The sequence below is a fragment of the Streptopelia decaocto genome, assembly GCF_964273445.1.
Source record: "Streptopelia decaocto genome assembly, chromosome: 3".
Classification (NCBI taxonomy): Eukaryota; Metazoa; Chordata; class Aves; order Columbiformes; family Columbidae; genus Streptopelia; species Streptopelia decaocto.
In genome coordinates, this window is record NC_138656.1 from 33,452,376 (window position 1) to 33,470,633 (window position 18,258).

At 47.1% G+C, this 18,258-nt stretch overlaps 1 protein-coding gene across 2 annotated transcripts in view; it reads left to right on the forward strand.

The window, feature by feature from the left end:
- The window catches only part of MDGA1 (MAM domain containing glycosylphosphatidylinositol anchor 1), a 143,284-nt gene that overhangs the window by 90,565 nt on the left and 34,461 nt on the right, over positions 1-18,258 (forward strand). For both annotated transcript variants that reach the window (XM_082048129.1, XM_082048128.1), the window contains 2 exons: positions 2,463-2,732; positions 6,343-6,494. In XM_082048129.1, the coding sequence (XP_081904255.1) occupies positions 2,463-2,732; positions 6,343-6,494 (422 nt within the window). The remainder of the gene's footprint in view (positions 1-2,462; positions 2,733-6,342; positions 6,495-18,258) is intronic.

Sequence of the window (18,258 nt, forward strand, 5' to 3'; positions counted from 1 at the left end):
TGCTGTTGACCTTTCTTTGCTTTCATATCCACTGGCAGCTTTCAGCAGCAGCTACCCCTTGCTGTAGGACTGTGTGCATCCCTTGCAGTGATGAGATGACCTGCCTCAGTGCTCTCTCCAGAAAACCCAGGGGCTCCAGGACTACCTGCAGAGTTAATGCTCGCTGGGTGTTTCCTAGTGCCAGAGACAGGAGGAGAAAATGTAATCAGTTTTTACTATATAGGCATTTTCAGATATTCCCTTCACAATAGACCCGGAGCCTGTCCCAGTGCAAATCAAGTAAATCCCATTTCCCAGCTGAAGAAGATTAAATATCTTCTGCATCCTTGGTTGTCCTGCTGTTCCTGTGACCTAAGGAAGCATCTGAATTGTCCCAGCCCTGCTCCTCTGTGGCCCTTTACCAGCCTCAGACGCTCCCTCAGGGAGGTCCGGGGGGGCACTTTCCTTGTAACGTGTGTTCTTGTCGGGACACTTTGTCTGATTTCAGACCTTTTCCTCTGCCCCAGCTCCATACACTGGCACCACCTGGTGCAGTGGGGGAAGCTGCTCTCCCACCCCTCTCTCTCCTCCTCATGAGCTAGATTGCTTTGACTACATCTGGAGCTTTTGTGCCGGTTTTTTAAATCTTCCTTCCTTTTTCTACTTTTTTTTTTTTTTTCCTCCTCTACATCACCAGCTGGCCTTGATTATAATGTGAGACCCCACCGGCTTCAATTAAGGAGCAGATGTGACCCAAGAAATGGGATAGCAGCGAGGGATGGAGACGACACATTTGTGGCACTAGGTCTAATCAAACAACTTCTCACATTATTCTCACCGTGAGGTGGGAGACGTGTGAGCCGAAGGCAAGCCAGCGCTTGGAGCACCCGCAGAGACACATTGCTAGCAAAGCCAGCTGTAATGAGCTGACCATGCCACTCAGCACGGTGATGTGAGCTCAGTCAAGGGCTGCTTTTAATCCATTTAAGTGCAGCAAAGGGTCCAGAGGCTGAGAGTTGAGAATGGAGACCTGGAAAACAATCAGCCACTGCCCAATAAGGGCTGCCCGCTGGAGGGAATGCTTGTAATGCTGCATACCCACAGATGCTTCTGTGTCCCTGGGAGAGGGGACACTGTGCATGCAGACCTGTGGGGTGGTGCACGTACCACCTTCACCTGTGGTGAAGATGGAGATGTCACTAGTGTTACAGGGCTGTAGGTGGGTCTTGCTGGAGTCAGGCTATGGGAGAACAGAGGCTGGTGCGCTGGAGCCCTCTGGGCACGGCTGTGTTCAGGGATGCTGTGTGACCCATGGTTCCCAGTGGAGCTGTGTCTGTGGCTCTGCAGATGCTGTATGTTGCTGGTTTTGGACCTGGCTACGCTTGGCAGCTCTCTGGACCTTTAGAGGAGGCAGGTGCTTTGTAGATCTGTGGTGTATAGAAGTTGGCTGTGGAAGAGCAGGTGCTTTAAACCTGGACAAGGTGAGCTGTTATTGTGCTGGAGCTGCTACAAATCTGTTCTCCCTCTGTCACATTTGGGCTAACAGCTGGTTTGTGTTCAGGAAGTCTTTCTAGAGGGAGAGCTACTGTTTTTTCCCCATGCTGTAGTGTTTTAATTAACAGTTTATTGAAAGTGAAACGTGTCCATCAGATGCCTGTGGAGATTGAAGTACTCTGCCATTGCATTAAATAAGGAGTAACCCAGGCAATACCAGTCCAGACTTTCTCCTTGCTCTGCCTTGACCATGTCCAAATTGTGAGGTTCATGTAAATTATTACAAGGCTAAAGAACAAGACGACTCCTCCCTTTGCTATAGAGGTGGCCACACATCACCATTCTCATACTGCTGGCAGAGAAGCTGATATGGAAAGATGCCACTTGACTCCCAATGTTGGGGAATTGTTTCCAGAGATAAAAATAGGACCCAGGGTCCCTGCAGCCAGTCCCTGATGTGTTGTATTGATGTATTTGGGAGAGGCCCTCTAAGATTTGGTCCCATTTGTCCCTGATAACCCTGTTGGATGTTGACCATAAGAACATTAATGTAACTGCTTGGGAACACACCTGCCTGCTCAGGGAATGCAGTTTATGGTGGGTGTGAGGACTATGGTTATTTGGGTTAGGATCTGAGGACTGAATCCAAGCTATGATGCTCAGCTGCTTGAATTGCACTTCTCACATGAAAGAACAGGGCTTGGCAGCTCGTCCAAGCAGTGTCTCACTGTGGGATGAGTACTTGCTAAAGGCCACCACTACCTAATAAATGGGAGGAAGGTGGGAGGTGGCTCCAGCTCAGTCAGAAGGGGATGTCAGACGACTGTTGATGCTTTTGGTTTGATGAAGCCTGGTTTCCACTAGAAAAATAAATATACTCTTGGAAATCATAGATGCCTGTCTCCTCAGAGGCACCACTGGGGTGACATGCTGAGCTAGACGGCTGTTCCCTGACAGCATCCACATCTGTTGCTCTGTTTGGTCTCCAGTCCCCCCTGTGGTGGAGCCAGCCTTCCTGGACGTGCGCCAGGGCATGGGGCGCAGCGTCACCCTGCGCTGCACCATGCTGAAGGGCAGCCCCATGAAGGTGGCCACCTCCGTCTGGCGCCTCAATGGAACGCTCCTGGCACAGCCCCTGGCAGAGCAGCAGGACTACTCGGAGCTGAAGGTGGACACCGTCAGCCGGGAGACCAGCGGTAGCTACGAGTGCAGCATTTCCAATGACGTGGGGGTTTCCACCTGCCTCTTCCAAGTGTCTGGTAAGTTGGAGGTTCATATGAGAGTGAGATGTTGGATGGGGTCATGAACATGGGAAGCTTGCTCCCAATAAACTGATGCCAGTACAAGCAACCTCTACTGCCTCCTTCATGCATGGCGCTGTGGTTAGAAGGGTTGACTTTCAGGAAGCCAACAGGGAGATCTGCTTCCATCCTTCAGGAAGTCCTTCAAGTCTGACATGGACCTAGGGCAGTTAGTGACAGCCACTGGTACATTTTAGCAGTGTTTGACCATTTGCCTGAAAGATACAGGACTTCAACTCAAGGCTGCCGTTAGCTTTCAAGCTTGGACAACCTGTATCATAGACAAGTACTGACCAAGGGGAGTGAAAGGCTCTCTACATCCCCCCAGTAGGCTTCAAACCATCTAGTTTTCCCTTTAGAAACAATCAAACAAACACTGCATTATTTATTCGTGTACTTTCCCTATGTCTCCTGTCTGTCCATGTCTCACAATGCCTGCTAGGACAAGCATGAGCTGGGATACCAATACCCAGCAGATTTGCTGCTCATGGTTTTCTGTGAATCCGGCAGGCACCGTGACAGGACTCCTCTCCAGCACCTGCAACTGCAAAGAGGGATGGAAGAGTTATAGCATCTGAAACCACACATCTGACCTAGCCTCCAGCTGATCATTAAATCTGCTTTTCCCATGACCCCTGAATTGACTTGGTCACCAGTTTCTAGACAAGCTCTCTGATGAAGTTGCCTTAATAAGCAGTAAATTCAGCCAAAATACCAGGTTTTCAGCCCAGAGCCAATTTATAATACTTTTCAAGTCAGGGCTGAACAAATGAGAATAAATAACATCCAGAGAGGCCTGATTTTGAAGCAGATCTTTCCCAGGGTTTGGAAAAGCTCAGGTATGCTATAACTCTGAGATGCTCTCAGAAATGGGGAAGCGCAAACTGCTTCTACTGTTTGGACCCCTTTTCATGACCTTGTTCTCATCTCCTGAGATTTCATGGAATCTATCTGGCAGTGGATTTTGCATGAGAGCTTTGGTCCTCTCTACTCTTTCTTCATATGCTTGCAACTCTCATGTCACTAAGTGATGGCAAGCCATATCCTGCTATGAGCCACCACAGCAAACTCTGTCCCTAGCGAGCTTGGGAGTGCTCCCATGATCTGGGTGTCTTGCTGGAAGTAGGAAAAAAATACATATTGCCACCTGGTGTGGCATGCTGTACCCCACAAGATAAGATCCCCTCAGTAGAAAGCAGCGTGCATCCCTAGAGAGCACTCATCAGGAAAGCAGCATGCATTTATTTTCCTGCATCCCTTCTCCGTTTCCAAGGCATTGATAACTGGTGGTGGCTTTTCAGCTCCAGACATCTCCACCTGTGTCCTGGACAGACTTTCTGAGCCTATACAGCAACCTGAAAATTAACCTAGTGGCTAGACTGCTCTGCTTGGGCTCAGGGCTGCTGGAGTGTTAATTCGCATCAGTCACAGCCTCCCTGTGTGAGCATGGGGAATGGCATGGTCTCTTTTTGTTTCTTTTCTTTGAAAGAAGGAACATCACAGAATCACAGAATGGTTAGGGTTGGAAGGGACCTCTGGAGATCATCTAGTCCAGGGTTGTCAGACTCATTTTCACCAGGGGCCACGTCAGCCTCGCAGTTGCCTTCAAATAGCCAAGTGTAATTTTAGGACTGTGTAAATGTAGCTACTCCTACATTTGGCCTTTAGAAGGCAACCGCAAGGCTGGTGTGGCCCCCAGTGAAAATGAGTTTGACACCTCTGATCTAGTCCAGCCCCCTGCTGAAGAAGGTTCTCCTGGATTTATGGCTTTACCATAAACCTTCCTATCTGACAGGGAGGCAGTGACTCATTTCTGACTCTGAGGTGTTCAGTGCACTGGAAACAGAGTGTATAAACCTGCCCAGGATGGAATTGGTTTCTTCTGTGGATAGGAGATTAGCTTTCTTAGATGTTTTGGAAGGATAGTGAGACATCCAACCCACTCCCCTTGAGTAGTTTATCAGGACAGCCCATACTGGTCACTGCCTGCACTCCCACTAGCCACAAGCACCAAAAAGTCCTGAAAGATGGAGTGAATAACCTTCAGCTCTTCCAATTATCTGTAAGCAAAAGGCAAAACTTTCTAGCAATAGTAAAAGTTTCCGGAAGTGAGTTCTAAAAGTATCTTGATGTGCTGCATTTTTATTAGAAAACTTTTTTTTTTTAGCATCTGTTTCCATCTTGGAGTCAATTAATAAGGAACTAATATCATGCAAGATGATGATTATCATCAGTTCTGATTTTATTTCTGAATCCATTATGAAGCTTGACTTCCACAGTCAATACAAGTCAAATAAGCAGCAATTAGTCTCTGAGGTGGTTCTGTACTTCTTGCTTGTGCAAAAATTCTAGTCAATAAAAATAATAAGAAAAAAATAACTTGGAAATAAACATCAATATTATCCATCTGAGTTCATAAAAAATAAACTTTGAATCCTTTTGAGCCTAATTATAACCCCACAGAGTGGCAGGACCTGTGATTCAAGTGGAAGGTGCAGCAGACTGCCTGGGGAGATGCTGTTCATGCTGTTCTGCTCTCCAGCATCAGCCCAGGCATCTTTCTGGTCTGTGCAGGTCCAGATTGGACTTGAACTCGAAAGGAGAGGTTTGGTTCAGGTCCAGTTCCTGCCTGGCCCAGGGCAGGACCTGAACCAAAAATTGAATTGCACAGGGTGAAACGAAGGTAATTTCAAATAGGGCAAAACCAGTTTGTGGGTAAGACCTTGAGTTGCTTCTGGGCCCTGTGCATTAGTCCACCAGCTGCTGGGCTCCAGGTAGTAGCCTTCAAATCCTGTTTGTTAGTGGTTCAGGACAGTAGCGGCTGGGAAAAGGTTGGGAAATCCCTTCTCTGAACCATCCAGTTTCTGGTATCTTGTTTCTCTTCTGTTTGCCATTCTCCTGCTGCCTTCTGTTTTTAAGGGGAGATGTGGGTTTAGAAAAGACATCTCCACCCCTGCAAAAGCTCCCGCTGTTTGTACCCAGGCTGAGGTCAGCATCCCCTTTGCTGCTGAGTTGACTGTCATGTTACAAAGAGGCTGGAGCACTGTGTTGCCAAGGCAGGAGAGATACAGAAGGAGCAAGGTCTCCTTTTTAATGCTGTGGTCCCTGTGTGATAAATAACTCTTTTCCTACGACCTACCAGCCAAATGATCTTTCCTCGGGGTTTGTTAGCAGGAGACTGTAAAGCAGCAGATGAAACAGAAGTGCCAGTTTAAAGCTGTTACCTCAATCTTAACTACAAAGCAAGAGAGGAAAGATTGGAGCTGGTTGCAGCTGGAGAACTGAAGCTGTTCCCACCTTCTCTAGTGTCGGTCATGCCCCACTGGTGTTGCAGGGCTGATAACCTTCCCAGTAGTTTAGGCTGTGAAAGCAGTAGAGATTCACAGAAAATGATGGCACATCAGTGCAACATCAGCTACAACAGTAAAGGTTTCCGTCATGTCAAAGGCAAGTGGATGAGCTGGGTGAGGGGAGCTGTTCCACTCTGACCACATCACTTTGTAATTTATGTTCACCTTTATCCTGCTCTTTTATTTTCCTCCCTCTTCTTTTTTTTTCCTCTCTCCAGCAAAAGCTTATAGTCCAGAGTTTTACTATGACACTCCGAACCCCACCTTGAGCCAGAAGCAATCCAAGAATTACTCTTACGTCTTGCAGTGGACACAGAAGGAACCCAATGCTGTGGATCCCATCCTCAAGTACCGTTTGGAAGTCCGACAGGTAAGGTCTGCTCTTCTGGAGCCTCGGCACATGCCCTTGGGAAGAGAACCTCTCAGGAGGCAGTTACATCAGTGTCTCCTTGCCGATTGAGAGCTGAAGGTGGTGGAACTGCCAGACCCTGATGGTCTTACACCTTCCCCACCAAATGGAAGAGATAGACCAAGTGCACAGCTTGGTGTTCATTTTCACGTCTGGTGTCGGGTACAATCGAGGACTTTCAGAGTCTTGCTACTTCCCATTGAACTGTTCGTGCTCGGTGTTTTGAAGGGGCTTTTAATGTGAACAAAACCCCAGAGTCATTAGTAGGTGTTGTAGATTTTATAGGCCAAAGACTCAAGCAAGTGGGATTCCGTCCTCCACACTCATATGAAATAAAGGGAATAAGTTGAAGAGCTTTCCAGGTAGAAACTGCAGGAAAAAGTCATTGTTTGTTTGTGTTGCAGAAGGACTTTCATACTGTCACAGTAATGAAGCTATTTGGAGTATATAAACTCTGCAGGGGAAGAGAAGTGGGTTTCAAGGTTTCTGAGTCTGAAGGGAAATCATACCAGAGGTGGCGAGGGAAGAACTGAGAGAAATCTGAAGAGATCATGGGTTGGAGAAGGACAGGGAAAAGAGCTTGATGTTTTTCAAAGAGCACATCAACCTAGCAGGATTGCCAGGTACTTTCATTCACAAGCAGCAAAGTGCCTGCCTTAAACATTTTTTAAAAACAGGGACATTTAAAATTGGTGATTCTTTCCGTTCAGGGGTAGCTTGGAAGCAGATGCATTTTGCAAGGAAAGTTTGTTTACTGTAGATAGAAAACAAAATAATTAAAAAGATCCAAGTGTGTCTTTCCTCTAGTTCTGCACAGTAGGCTCCAGTTTTATATCTCCTTTTGATTGTGAGCTCTCTGGAGTGGGACAGCCTTTGTTTGTTACTCAAACCATGCCGAGCACATTGTCAGTGCTTAATAATAATACAGGACACAGGGGAGCCTCTAATAATGAAGGCAGTTTGTCATAGTACCCTTTCCCTCTTAGCTGAGTTTTGCTATTATCAGCACTGCAATTCCATGAGGTAATTTGTGACTTTTATTCTTCTCCAGTGATGTTGAGATTCTTTTTCTTTTACATAGTACCTAAAAGTAATCTTGGATCTGTTCCTCATTAAGCTCCTACTGAAAGGCATCAAGAGAAGGGAAAATCGCATTTCTGCTTTAAATTATGACACAAAGGAAGCTCAGTGCCCGTGCAAATTTACATCCTGCCTCGTTTTCTTCATACCCCATCAGTTACTGCTGTTAATATTTCTTTTGCAGCATCACTACATAGTTGTGACGATTTAGTGGTGTGTTCTAGAGGAGTGTTATACCTGCTGTAGCCCAGTCTCATGTATGGCAAATGTCTTAGAAAAGGCTACAGGTGCCATTGTGCTGATCTGGGTCTGAATAAAGGAGGTCAGAGAGAGGATGAAGCAGAGGACTTTTATTCCCGCTTTTATCAAGTGCAAGCAGGAAACACTCTGGAAAAGGCTTTCATGGTATTGCCTCCTCCTGGCCCTTCTCCAATGAAGACACTTGCATTTCATGGTGAGATCTCGCTGAGCCCTTTTCATTTCCTTGTCCCGAGGGATCACATTCCCTCTCGTCTCCAACCTGCCACTTCCTCTGTGCTCCTGTTCTGCCTTCCTGGTGTTTTCCTCACAATGTCTCACTTGGGCTCCAAGCAGCCTCGTGACACCTCCTGACCTTTCATGCTTTCCTTTGCACCGTCGCCCTCTTCCACATCTTGCAGGCTTTGCTGCTTCATTGCACCTTCCTCTCCATGCTGGGGCACCTGGGCTGAGCTTTTTGTCCTGCTGTTCCATTGCTGGACTGCAGAACATGGTGTCATTGCTGAATATAACTGTGAAAAGCTCAAAAGCTTAAAAGCATTGCTGACTGGAGAGCTCTTAGGAAAGGGGATTTGTGTGTACCTGAATGAAAAGCCACTGTTTGCCTGTGCACCCTCCTCAGTGGATACACTGGCTTCCAGGCACTAGCTGTGGTGGCACAGAAATTCTCCTAGAGAGCTAGGATTGAAGTCGAATATCCTCTTCAGATAAAATGGGCCTTACATGTAGCCAGTCATGACTGATTTATCGCCAGGGTCAAGCTGATGAAAATTTAACAAGGCAACCAGCTTATGTTCTCCTCCAGCTCTGGGACATCCCCAGCCTCAGTGGTCAGTGGCTGGTGCTCTTCAGCATCTTAAGGATGAATGGAACAGCAGCAGCATGCAGTCTCAGGGTGGTAGAGGTGCTTTCTGGGAGATACTAACCCTTGCTTAGCTGGAATCCAAAGGGCAGCCAGCTGGGATGTGCACTGGTTGCAAAATGCTTTACTGGTTTTCATTTTGTTCTCCCCAGTTTGCTTGAAGAGCTCTTGGCATATGTAATATGAAGATCCCTAAGTAGCAGGATGCTTTGCAAGGCACCTGGGAACCCTTGAATTAAATTTTCTTGCTGCAGATGCTGAAAATGGGGCTGGGTGAGCCTCCAAGTGCTGCTTATTAATTGGCTGGTGCTCTGGCTCCTCCAGCTCTTCCAGTTCAACAGCTTCCGAGGGCTGGTTGGGCATTCCTGGGGGGATTGCAAGCAGTCTGGAGGAATTTGGTTTCCTAAGTGATGCATGGGGTCTCCCAGCAAGACGGGCAGGTGCATTTCTACAGGAGCTGATTGTTCCCGGCGCTCCGAAGCAGGCTGAGCAGCACAGCGAACGTACCTGTTCCAGTAGAATAAAAATTAACCTTTGATTAAAACCAAATAAACAGCCTTGACAGCTTGGAGCTGCTGACCCAGGCGCAAAGCACATACAATAGCAACGTGAAGCAAGATTCTTGTAAAGCTTGTGTTGTATGTCTTGGCAAATAGGCTGTTATTTCCTGGAGTGCATCCGTCAGGTGGGCTAGGCAGTAGCTTTGTGTGTTGAGTAGTGATTCAGAGGGGAAAACATCCCCACCGAGGAACTGCAGGGGCCTCACAGACCTCTGTCCTGTGATTTGGGAGATTTTTCCTTTCTTGATCTAAGGCAACTGATCCAAATGCCAACCACATTCACCTTAGCCAGTGAACTTCATAAGCTTGCAGCCTTGGGTGGTTTGGTTGTGGGCAGATGCCGTGAGGCTCTTGGGGTATTTGTTTGGTCAGCTTTTTTTTAAATTCTGTTTATTCTTGTAGCATAGAAAGGCACTGAGGCATTGCACTCTAACTGAAAATGTTTTTCATTGCTTGGGGATTCAAAGCAACCTCCCCAAACCAGATCTTTGCTTAAAAAATAAAAAGCCTTTTAAGTTGCTTGTTTCACTCTGTGTATTTTATCCCCTCCCAGAGCTCTGCTCTAACATTAAAGAGAAATGAAAAGCCATCTAAAATTGCAAGCAGGTTGCATCCTGGAGGAAAGATCTGAGCTGGGCTGGTGGTTACATTTACAGGGGATAGTGGCAGAATTACTGTGCACTTAATGAGCTGGAACCCATCTGTGACCTGAGGCTGCAGGAGAAAGAGGAAGGAGAAGGTATTGGTGCAGTAGGGTAGTTTAATCTTCATTGTGCCCCTCAAGGAGACCTGAGGCTGCTGTCTCCTCCAGACCTTCTGATATGCAGGCTCGAGCCAGCTTAACACATTCCTGCCTTTCCCCTCCTCAGAGCAGGCTCAGCTCTACCGGCCAGACAGACCCCTGTAATTTGCACCAGGCCAAGCCCCGGCCCCATTTGCTAAATTAGCTCAGTGGGTTGTCACTTCAGATTAATTCCTGTCAGGGAGACTGTCTTTAATGAGACTGGCCCTGTGCGATGGCTGAATAATTGTATGGTCTGTCTTTGTTTGTACTTTCATCCCCTCCATGTTGGATAAACATCCCCTGCTGTCTACAAAACTCATCTGGGCTCTGGCACTGGCTGCCACTTGCCTCATCAGCCAGCCAGAGCAGTGTTAATGAGAGCTGCGGCAGTGGGGAGCCGGGCTCACCGTGTGGGGAGGTGACAGATAACAGAGCTGTTTGGACAGACATAGGACAGGGGCGTTAGCAGGAATTTAATGACTGTGATTAGAGCGGAAGGTTAACTCCACTGATAGCCATCACAACACAGTGGGAGAGGTTTTACGCCAAGGCCCACGGGCTGTGGATCTGTATAGCTTCATTTCTGGCTCTGAGGTATTCTTTTACCCTTCTCTGAGCCCACTTCAGCAGTGGCTGTCAGCTGCTGTCTGTCTTTGGCTCCATTAGCGCATGGAGCCGGACACCTCTCCAAGGGCACACAGACCAGGGCAGGGACATCTCTCATTCTCTTCACGTGCCAAGCAGGGATGGTATTTCTTGAAAGGGAGGATGAGCAAGCAGTGCACCGGCCCATAGTCTTTTACATATATGTTTGAGAACACTGTTAACTCATACCACTGTGCTTTCCCCATTCATGCAGCACCATGGTTTGATGAATCCACTTGCGTGGCCCTTGGCACATGAGTAACCAGCCTAGTGAAGCTGGATGTATCTTTCAGTGCTTGTAAGCAACCCTGTAAAATAAACAGCTAGTTTGTGCAACCAGGCTAGAACAAGCTTCCAGAGCAAGCTAATCTACCCAGCCCTGTATTAATCAGGAGCAAGAACATCCACACCAAAAGTTTGTCTCCTCCATCTTCAACAGTAACCAGTGTCTGAAAAAGAGCATAAACCCAAGGCAGACACATGCAGTATTGCTTTCTCTGCTTCTAGATATTATAAATCCACATGTTTATTGGGCCCCAGGTTAGGAAAGGCTATGAACACAGAAAGGCAGTGTACTGAAGGGGGTAGTGGTGTACTTCAGCGTGTGGTGGCCCTTGCAGCAGCCCAGCTCTGTGCTCTCGGAGGTGAATGAAATCCTTTTTCTTCTGCAGACACAATGATGTCTTCAGGTGAAGCTTCTTAGGAAACTGAGCAGCCGGTGCCTTGGGGGTGGCCTGAGGGCTGCACCTTGGGGCCAGGGGAACATGAAGGCCTAGCAAAGAAAGCAGCTCTGTTCAGGGCAGTCTGGGGTGACCAAACTCGCTTCACAAACCAAGGGTCTAACATTTTGCTGCTCTGGGGGATTACATGCTGTCTGGGCAATGCTATCATTACCAAGGTAACAGCCTGACATGGGGCTGCCGACAGGCCAGGCTCCATAGCCCTCATCCCGAGGTTCACTGGGGCACCCTGTCCCAGTGGCCCCATCCTGTGCAACCCCCACTAGTGCTGCAGTGGGGTTTTCAGCTGGGGGACACTGCAGGAGCTGAGGAGGTGAAAAAGAAAAAAGGGAAGGGGCTTGTGCTGCTGCATCCGCTGAGAAATCCTCTTGCTGAGAAACTACTTAACTAGACGTCCCAGTTTGATGTCCCAGTGTGAGGCATCATGGCAAAGGGACTTTTCCTTTCTTCCTCCCTGCTAGAGCATCGCAGTCCCAGCCGGTGAGGAAGGGAGTGTGACTTCCCATGAAGCAGCAGATGGTGGTCATGGCTGCATGTGCGATGCTGCATGGATCAAAACACTTATGGAGTGTGTGACAAATGGCACATCCCTTTACTGTTCATCATTTCACTTGGTACAGGTTGTGCTTGTCCTGTCTTGCTGGCATTAGGACTGGTGACTGCAGGGACTTCGCCTCTCCATGTTTGCCCAGGACTGAATCTCAGAGCAGACCTTCTGTTGTAGAATGGCTTATAAGTCACGCCTGCCAGGAAGCTGCTGTAGTCCTGTCTTCCTTTTTGCCTGCCAGTTTGATGTCTGATCACAGGCTGCTGTCGTATGGGACAATGTCAAATCAACACAATTCTACCTACCTGCTGAGTCGTCCCCTGTAGCAGGAAAAGGTGTTTTTTCAGCTTTAAATCTCCCATCTCTCCCACTGATTTTTTTTTTTTTAATTTTTTTATTTCAACTTCTGTTCATGCAGTGAGAATAGGCAGATTATATTTGTGCTCTCAAGTCAATTGCCTTCAGTTGTGCTAGTGGCATACGTGATGCTGTGCAGAACGCAGCCCTGAGGGAGGCAGAAGGGATGCAGAAAGAAGCCAGTGTGTCAAGAGGAGGTGTGGTTGGTGGATGGTTTGAACAGCCATCATGATACAAAGCCAGGGAAAGCAAGAGAAGGGAGAGGTGACACTGCCTTTTTAGGCTGCAAGAGGAGGAGAAGTTTGGGACGTGCAGTGGGATTGAGTGGCAGCCATGCACAGGTAGAAGGAGAGCTGGCTGATCAATAGCATTTGATGGACAAAGCCGTGCTTGAAGCTTAATGAGGTTGCTGTGTGGGACCTGGGGGTAAAGCAGCAACTTTGCCACAGGCATTTGGGAGCAGAGAGGGCAGGATCCTGCCTCAGCTGTGCTCTCTGCTGCCTGAAAATGGGACACAATGTCAATCACTGCAGTTGACAGCACGTTGAGCCATCTTTCCTTTTGTCCCTAGCAATCTGTCACGGGGGATGATGTGTCAATGAGACCAGCTGTTAGAACAAGGTTCTCTCTACCTGTGCTGTCAGGGAAGACTCCAGGACAGCTGGATGTTTGATGGGGGTGGGAAACAAGGAGCTTTTTTCACATTTCATGTATGTGTGCTTTATTGACTAAGTTGGCAACAGCAGAACAAAGGAAGGCCTCCTGGCCATTGCTCACTGCAGGCAGAGGCGTCTGCCTGGCCACAGTTGTTGTGAGCCCTGTCATTCAGAGGACAGGAGTGATTTCTATTAGGCTGGCCAGGGAAAGCTGGACACAGGCCTGACCAGCACTGAGAGGTCAGGTGGGTTCAGTGGAAATGTCTGGGAGCTGTGGGATGAGGTTTTTCCCTTTAGGTCTGCCTGACCTTCCAGTGTCACTCCTGAGACTTTCCTTTGCCCACCAGAGCTTAGCAAACTAATGCCTAACTAATGAATTAGTCTGACTAATTCTGTTTTTTTTGCATTCATAAATTGTTCTTCAGTATGATTCATGGTTTTTCTGAGCTGGTTATCCCTAGTTCATAGATCATTTATAATCGGTTAGTTGGGAAAATTGGTAGTATGAGTGGTGGCAGGTTAATTATGCCTCAGTCTCATGGTACCAATTCTCTTCTCTGATTATCCAAACTGAGTAAGGTAACCTGCCCAAGACAAGGTAGCTGAAAGTTTTACAAGGTGGCTTGCTACTTGTAAGGTGCCTTGCAAAAGAGATTTTGTCTTAACTTCCATTTTTCATAAGTACTGCTCCTAATACAACTCAAGTACTTGACTGTGCAAGAGTGAAAGCAGGATATCGTTCAGCTTGCCTAGTACAAGAGAATACTTACAGTTTTCCCATTCTTAGCTCTGTTTGGAATAGTAACAGTGTCTGAAAAGAACAGTACAAATAATCTTGCTGAAAAGGCTCATATGATCTTAAAACACATCTAGTAGCAAAATCTCATCTATCTCCAGCTCCTAATGCTACTGTTCAGTGCTCACTCAGGGTAAGAATGTGACAGAAGAGATAATCACATTCCCCCAACCAATATACCCCTCATATCAGCCTTGCAGGCTTGAGATGTTGTTTTCACACCATTGTGCTTGTTCCTATCCAGCAGGCTGTTGGCTTGTCTTTTACAAAGCTGAACACAGGATAAAAAATGCTTGCCAGGTATCAAAGATAAAAGTGAGTCATTTGTGTGCATCTCTTATCCACACTCCTTCAGTGGCTTCAAGGGGTACATGCTAGTTATTGAGTCTTTCTGAGAGTCCCTATCGATAAGCTGTAATGCAGCTTCCTCCAGCTTACTCTGCTCATCTCTTGTTTTCAGTAGTGAGCCCATGTTCCTCGTACTGCTTCAGTCTTTTCTTTGTGCACGTTCTTCCCCTACCCTGTTCCCCCTCCTATTTTCCACTTCTTCTCTCTTTTATTTATGTTGGGGTTTTGGTTTTTTTTTTTTTTTTTGTTTTGTTATTGTTTTGAGTTCTTTTTTTCCTGGCTCTTGCTTCCTATAACATGTTGGAGATAAGAGGAGAGATTGTGTGAAGGGTGAGGTTTTGGAAGGGCGATGTAGTCTCTCCCGTAGCTAGTGACAAACACGCAGGAGTAGGCACTAGATAGAGGTTTTGACTGTGTTTCATAAATAAATGAAAGTTATGCAGCCATGCTACCAGTGCAGGCAGCATGGAATAATGTGAAGGGCTTTATGGCTCTCCCTGCATATACTGTGCTGCGTGCCTCATCTTTCCTAGAGACAGGACTGCAAATGCAGTGGAGTTAAAGGTGGACATAGGCTCCAAAATGACATATGCCTTCATTACATGCATGAGGCTGGGAAGCCCAGAGTCCCACTAAAAAGGCTGTGTCTGCTTTGGTAAACAATAGCCTCATCCTTTATTAATTGTTGTTTTTAAGGATAAAGGTACCCTGACAGTGCGCTCTGCCAGCGTCTGTAGAGAACCCAGAAAAAGAGGCCTGGGAGATGATGGAGTTTGTCTCCCCTGGTAAGTCACAACCATATTACAGACAAAATATCTCAGAACTCAACCTAGCTGCAGCTGAGCATACCTGGACTACGCAGAGCCTGCGTGATTTTTCTTGGAGCCAGAAGTGCTGACAGCATGGTACATAAACACGTATGTGGGTCTGGCTGCGGGCAGTCATGTCCACTGCAAGTAAATGTGTGGAAGAGGATATTGTACTCACTGAGATTAGAAATGGGTATAAAGTTGGATCCAGTAAGGCACCGAACAGTGCTGATTTTCAGATGTGAACCTCAAAAGAGATGGTAACCATTGCTCTGGGCAGGAGGGGGCTGTGAAGCAACATGAGGGATATTGTCCTTTATTCAGCCTGTACCCATGCTGTAGACAGAGAGGTGATTTCAGGCTCTGCAGTGCATAGTGAAGAACAGGTGGGATCTTGCATCAGAGGTATAGAGCTTCCAGCCTGAACAGAAGGACCAGATGTGCCTTCAGGATCAAAGATATGTCTGTGAGACGGTAGGAGGGAGATAACAAGCATAGCTGGGCATACACGTAACCTGTCTAGCTCAGTACTAACCACAGTGACTCCAACACAGGCTCCTTGCACATAATGGAGAGTGCATGGCTCTCCTTCCCTTCTCACCCATCACCAAATACAGGTGCTAGTTTGCCCTTTTCCTCTCCAACTCCTGGGCTCCCGCTCCTCAGGACATGCAGCCCTGCGATGCCCCAATAGGCCCATGGCCTATGAGGTTGCCAGTCATGCTGTGCCTCAGTTAAGGCTTTTACTTGACTGTTTCCCTGACAGACTGAAGATTAGGTCTGTTCTTCTTAGACTGGGGAACATATGCTAATAAAACACATATTGCATATCAACCCCTAATGAGAGACATTATTGAAGAGTGTGGAACAAGCACTTACAGTAATTCATGACAGGACCAATTTGGTTTCTCTGGGAAGCTGTAAACTGCTGCTCTCGGCACATAATGAGGATGGGCAGCTGATTGTGTGTGTGAGAGGAAGAGAGGGAGGCTGTCTCCTGGCTTAGGTGGCTCCAGCTGTCCTCGGTAGCTACTGAAGGTCGCAGTCGCTTCCCTCTTTGGAGCTGGGAATGTTTCAGGCCACAAAGGAAGCCTTCCGTTAAAGATGATTTAGGAGAAAAAGCTACCAGGACTCCTCATTTAGACTGAATAATGGATTTGCTTTGGCCATCCATGCTTGCTTAACCCCCCAGATCTGAATCCCTGTGCTTGACTGATGAACAACACAGAAATGAATTTCATTTCACTGATATGCTTGTCTGGCAAATGCCAGCTTTATATTTGCGATGTGATTACTTGCTCTGGAAAGCCCTAATGAGTAATGGTCATCAAGCAAGGAAAATGAAATAAATCCAAGTTTAAATTTATCCTAGCCCTTTAATTGATGCTGTTAATGCTTGACATCATTTCCATTCAAGGTGATGATGAAGTGCTGACCCAGGAAAATGTTTTAATCCAATATGACAGGAAGTTTGATGAGAGATTATAGAGAAATATCACAGTGACTGTTTTCATATCCACATTTCTCCACTACCCAAAACTTACACATATGGCTTTTCCAGGTGGCAGCTACCCAGCGGAGGGGGCAAGCATCTTCCCCATGGCTGATACCAGCCAGTCAGATCAGCAACTCCATTTAAGATTGCGCTGCTTAAATTTTGTGCAGCTGACACCAGGTTGGGAGACAATGACACCTTAGTGAAGGATCAGGGTATCATACGGAAGATCTGAAAGACGGAGAACTACTTCAGTGGTTCAGGTGGGATGAAGTGCAGCAGTACAAATGCAAGGTCATGCATGTGGAGACTGCTATCAGAGAAATCTGCTGTGATGCATCAGTGGGAAATGACTGAAGTGGAGGAACCATGTGAATTTACATCAGGGAGCTGCTGGTAAGATGCAGGTGTGAGAAAGGGCAAATATACTTCTAGTTGAAGCCTGAGGTGCTTCCAGACAAGGTGGAGAAGTGCTACTGCATCCTATACACAAGGCTGGGATACCCACCTGCAGCAAGTGGGATGATGCAGAAAAGGATTATAGAGTAGATCAGGGAAAGTGAGAGTCTGTGTTACAAGAGGAGGCACAGAGTGCTCAGCTTGTTCAGCCTAGCAAAGCAAAGAGGGGCTGAGAGGGGGTGTGATTGCTGTCTGTAAAAACATCAGGGGGTCAAGCATCAGGGAGGGAACAGAGCTGTTTAAGCTAAAGGACGATATTGGCACAAGATCAAGTGGGTGAAAGCTGACTGTGAATAAATTCAGGCTGGAAATGAGAACATTAGGGCGGTCAGGCTCCAGAACATCCACCCAGTGGGAGGAGCAAGCCAAACAGGAACGGCTTTTAAGATGGGATGTGGAATATTCATAAAATTAATAAGCAGTGGTAAACCCTGTGGTCACAGGGGACTGGCCTCTGTCAGCCAGGAGTGGACTTTTCCTGCTGTGTCCCTGAATGTCGCCATGCTTTTCCCTTCTGTGAACACCAGAAGAGTAAGAGGGAGCTGCCAGTACAGAGAGGTTGTGTCCCTCTGCCAAAATACACAGGGCAAGAATCAAATCTGTGGTGTTCAACTGCAGTGTCAAAGACAAACCATCTTCCTCTACTCTGTCCTGTGGTGCCAAGGAGACATCAAGGACCAGAATCTCAATCCATTACTGCACGTCAGAAAGTCTATGAGAAGAAGTGGGAGAGAAGGGTCAGATTTATGGCATATTCCCACAATCATTGTGGGAAATATTGGAGCCTCATATTCAGGAGAAGTTCCTAAAGTTCCCTGTTTCCATGTCACACCTGCCCCTGTTTCTGAGCATTTTTCATTCCTCTTTTCCCAAGGAATTTGCAAGGATCTTATTTTTACCTGTGGAACTCATCTTCTGGGCTCTCATTTTCCAGCAATGGAGAATGGGTCTGGCCCTTGGATAATTTGCTCTCAGTCTTTGACACTGTAAACTCTGACACACATAAACCTTGTCATCATCTTTTCCTTCTTTTTTTATATTTTTTTTAAGAAGTCCATGTCATCTAAACTCTTTGAAGTTACCTCTCTGCAAGGTATCCTGTAGCTTTGGAGGTGCAGTTGGGGCAGAAATTGAGGGCAAGACATGTCTGCTGAGGTAGCATGGCATTTTGCATTCCAGAGCCCCCTGTTCATCCCAGGAGTTGTCAGTGGCACCATAACAAAGCTCAGCCCCTTTCAGTCCCTAGGATGAGGTGCTTGGGAGTATCTTTCCTGGCTGTCACCAGTTTATGGCCACAGACGACACTGCCAGTTGTGTTGAGGGCGATGG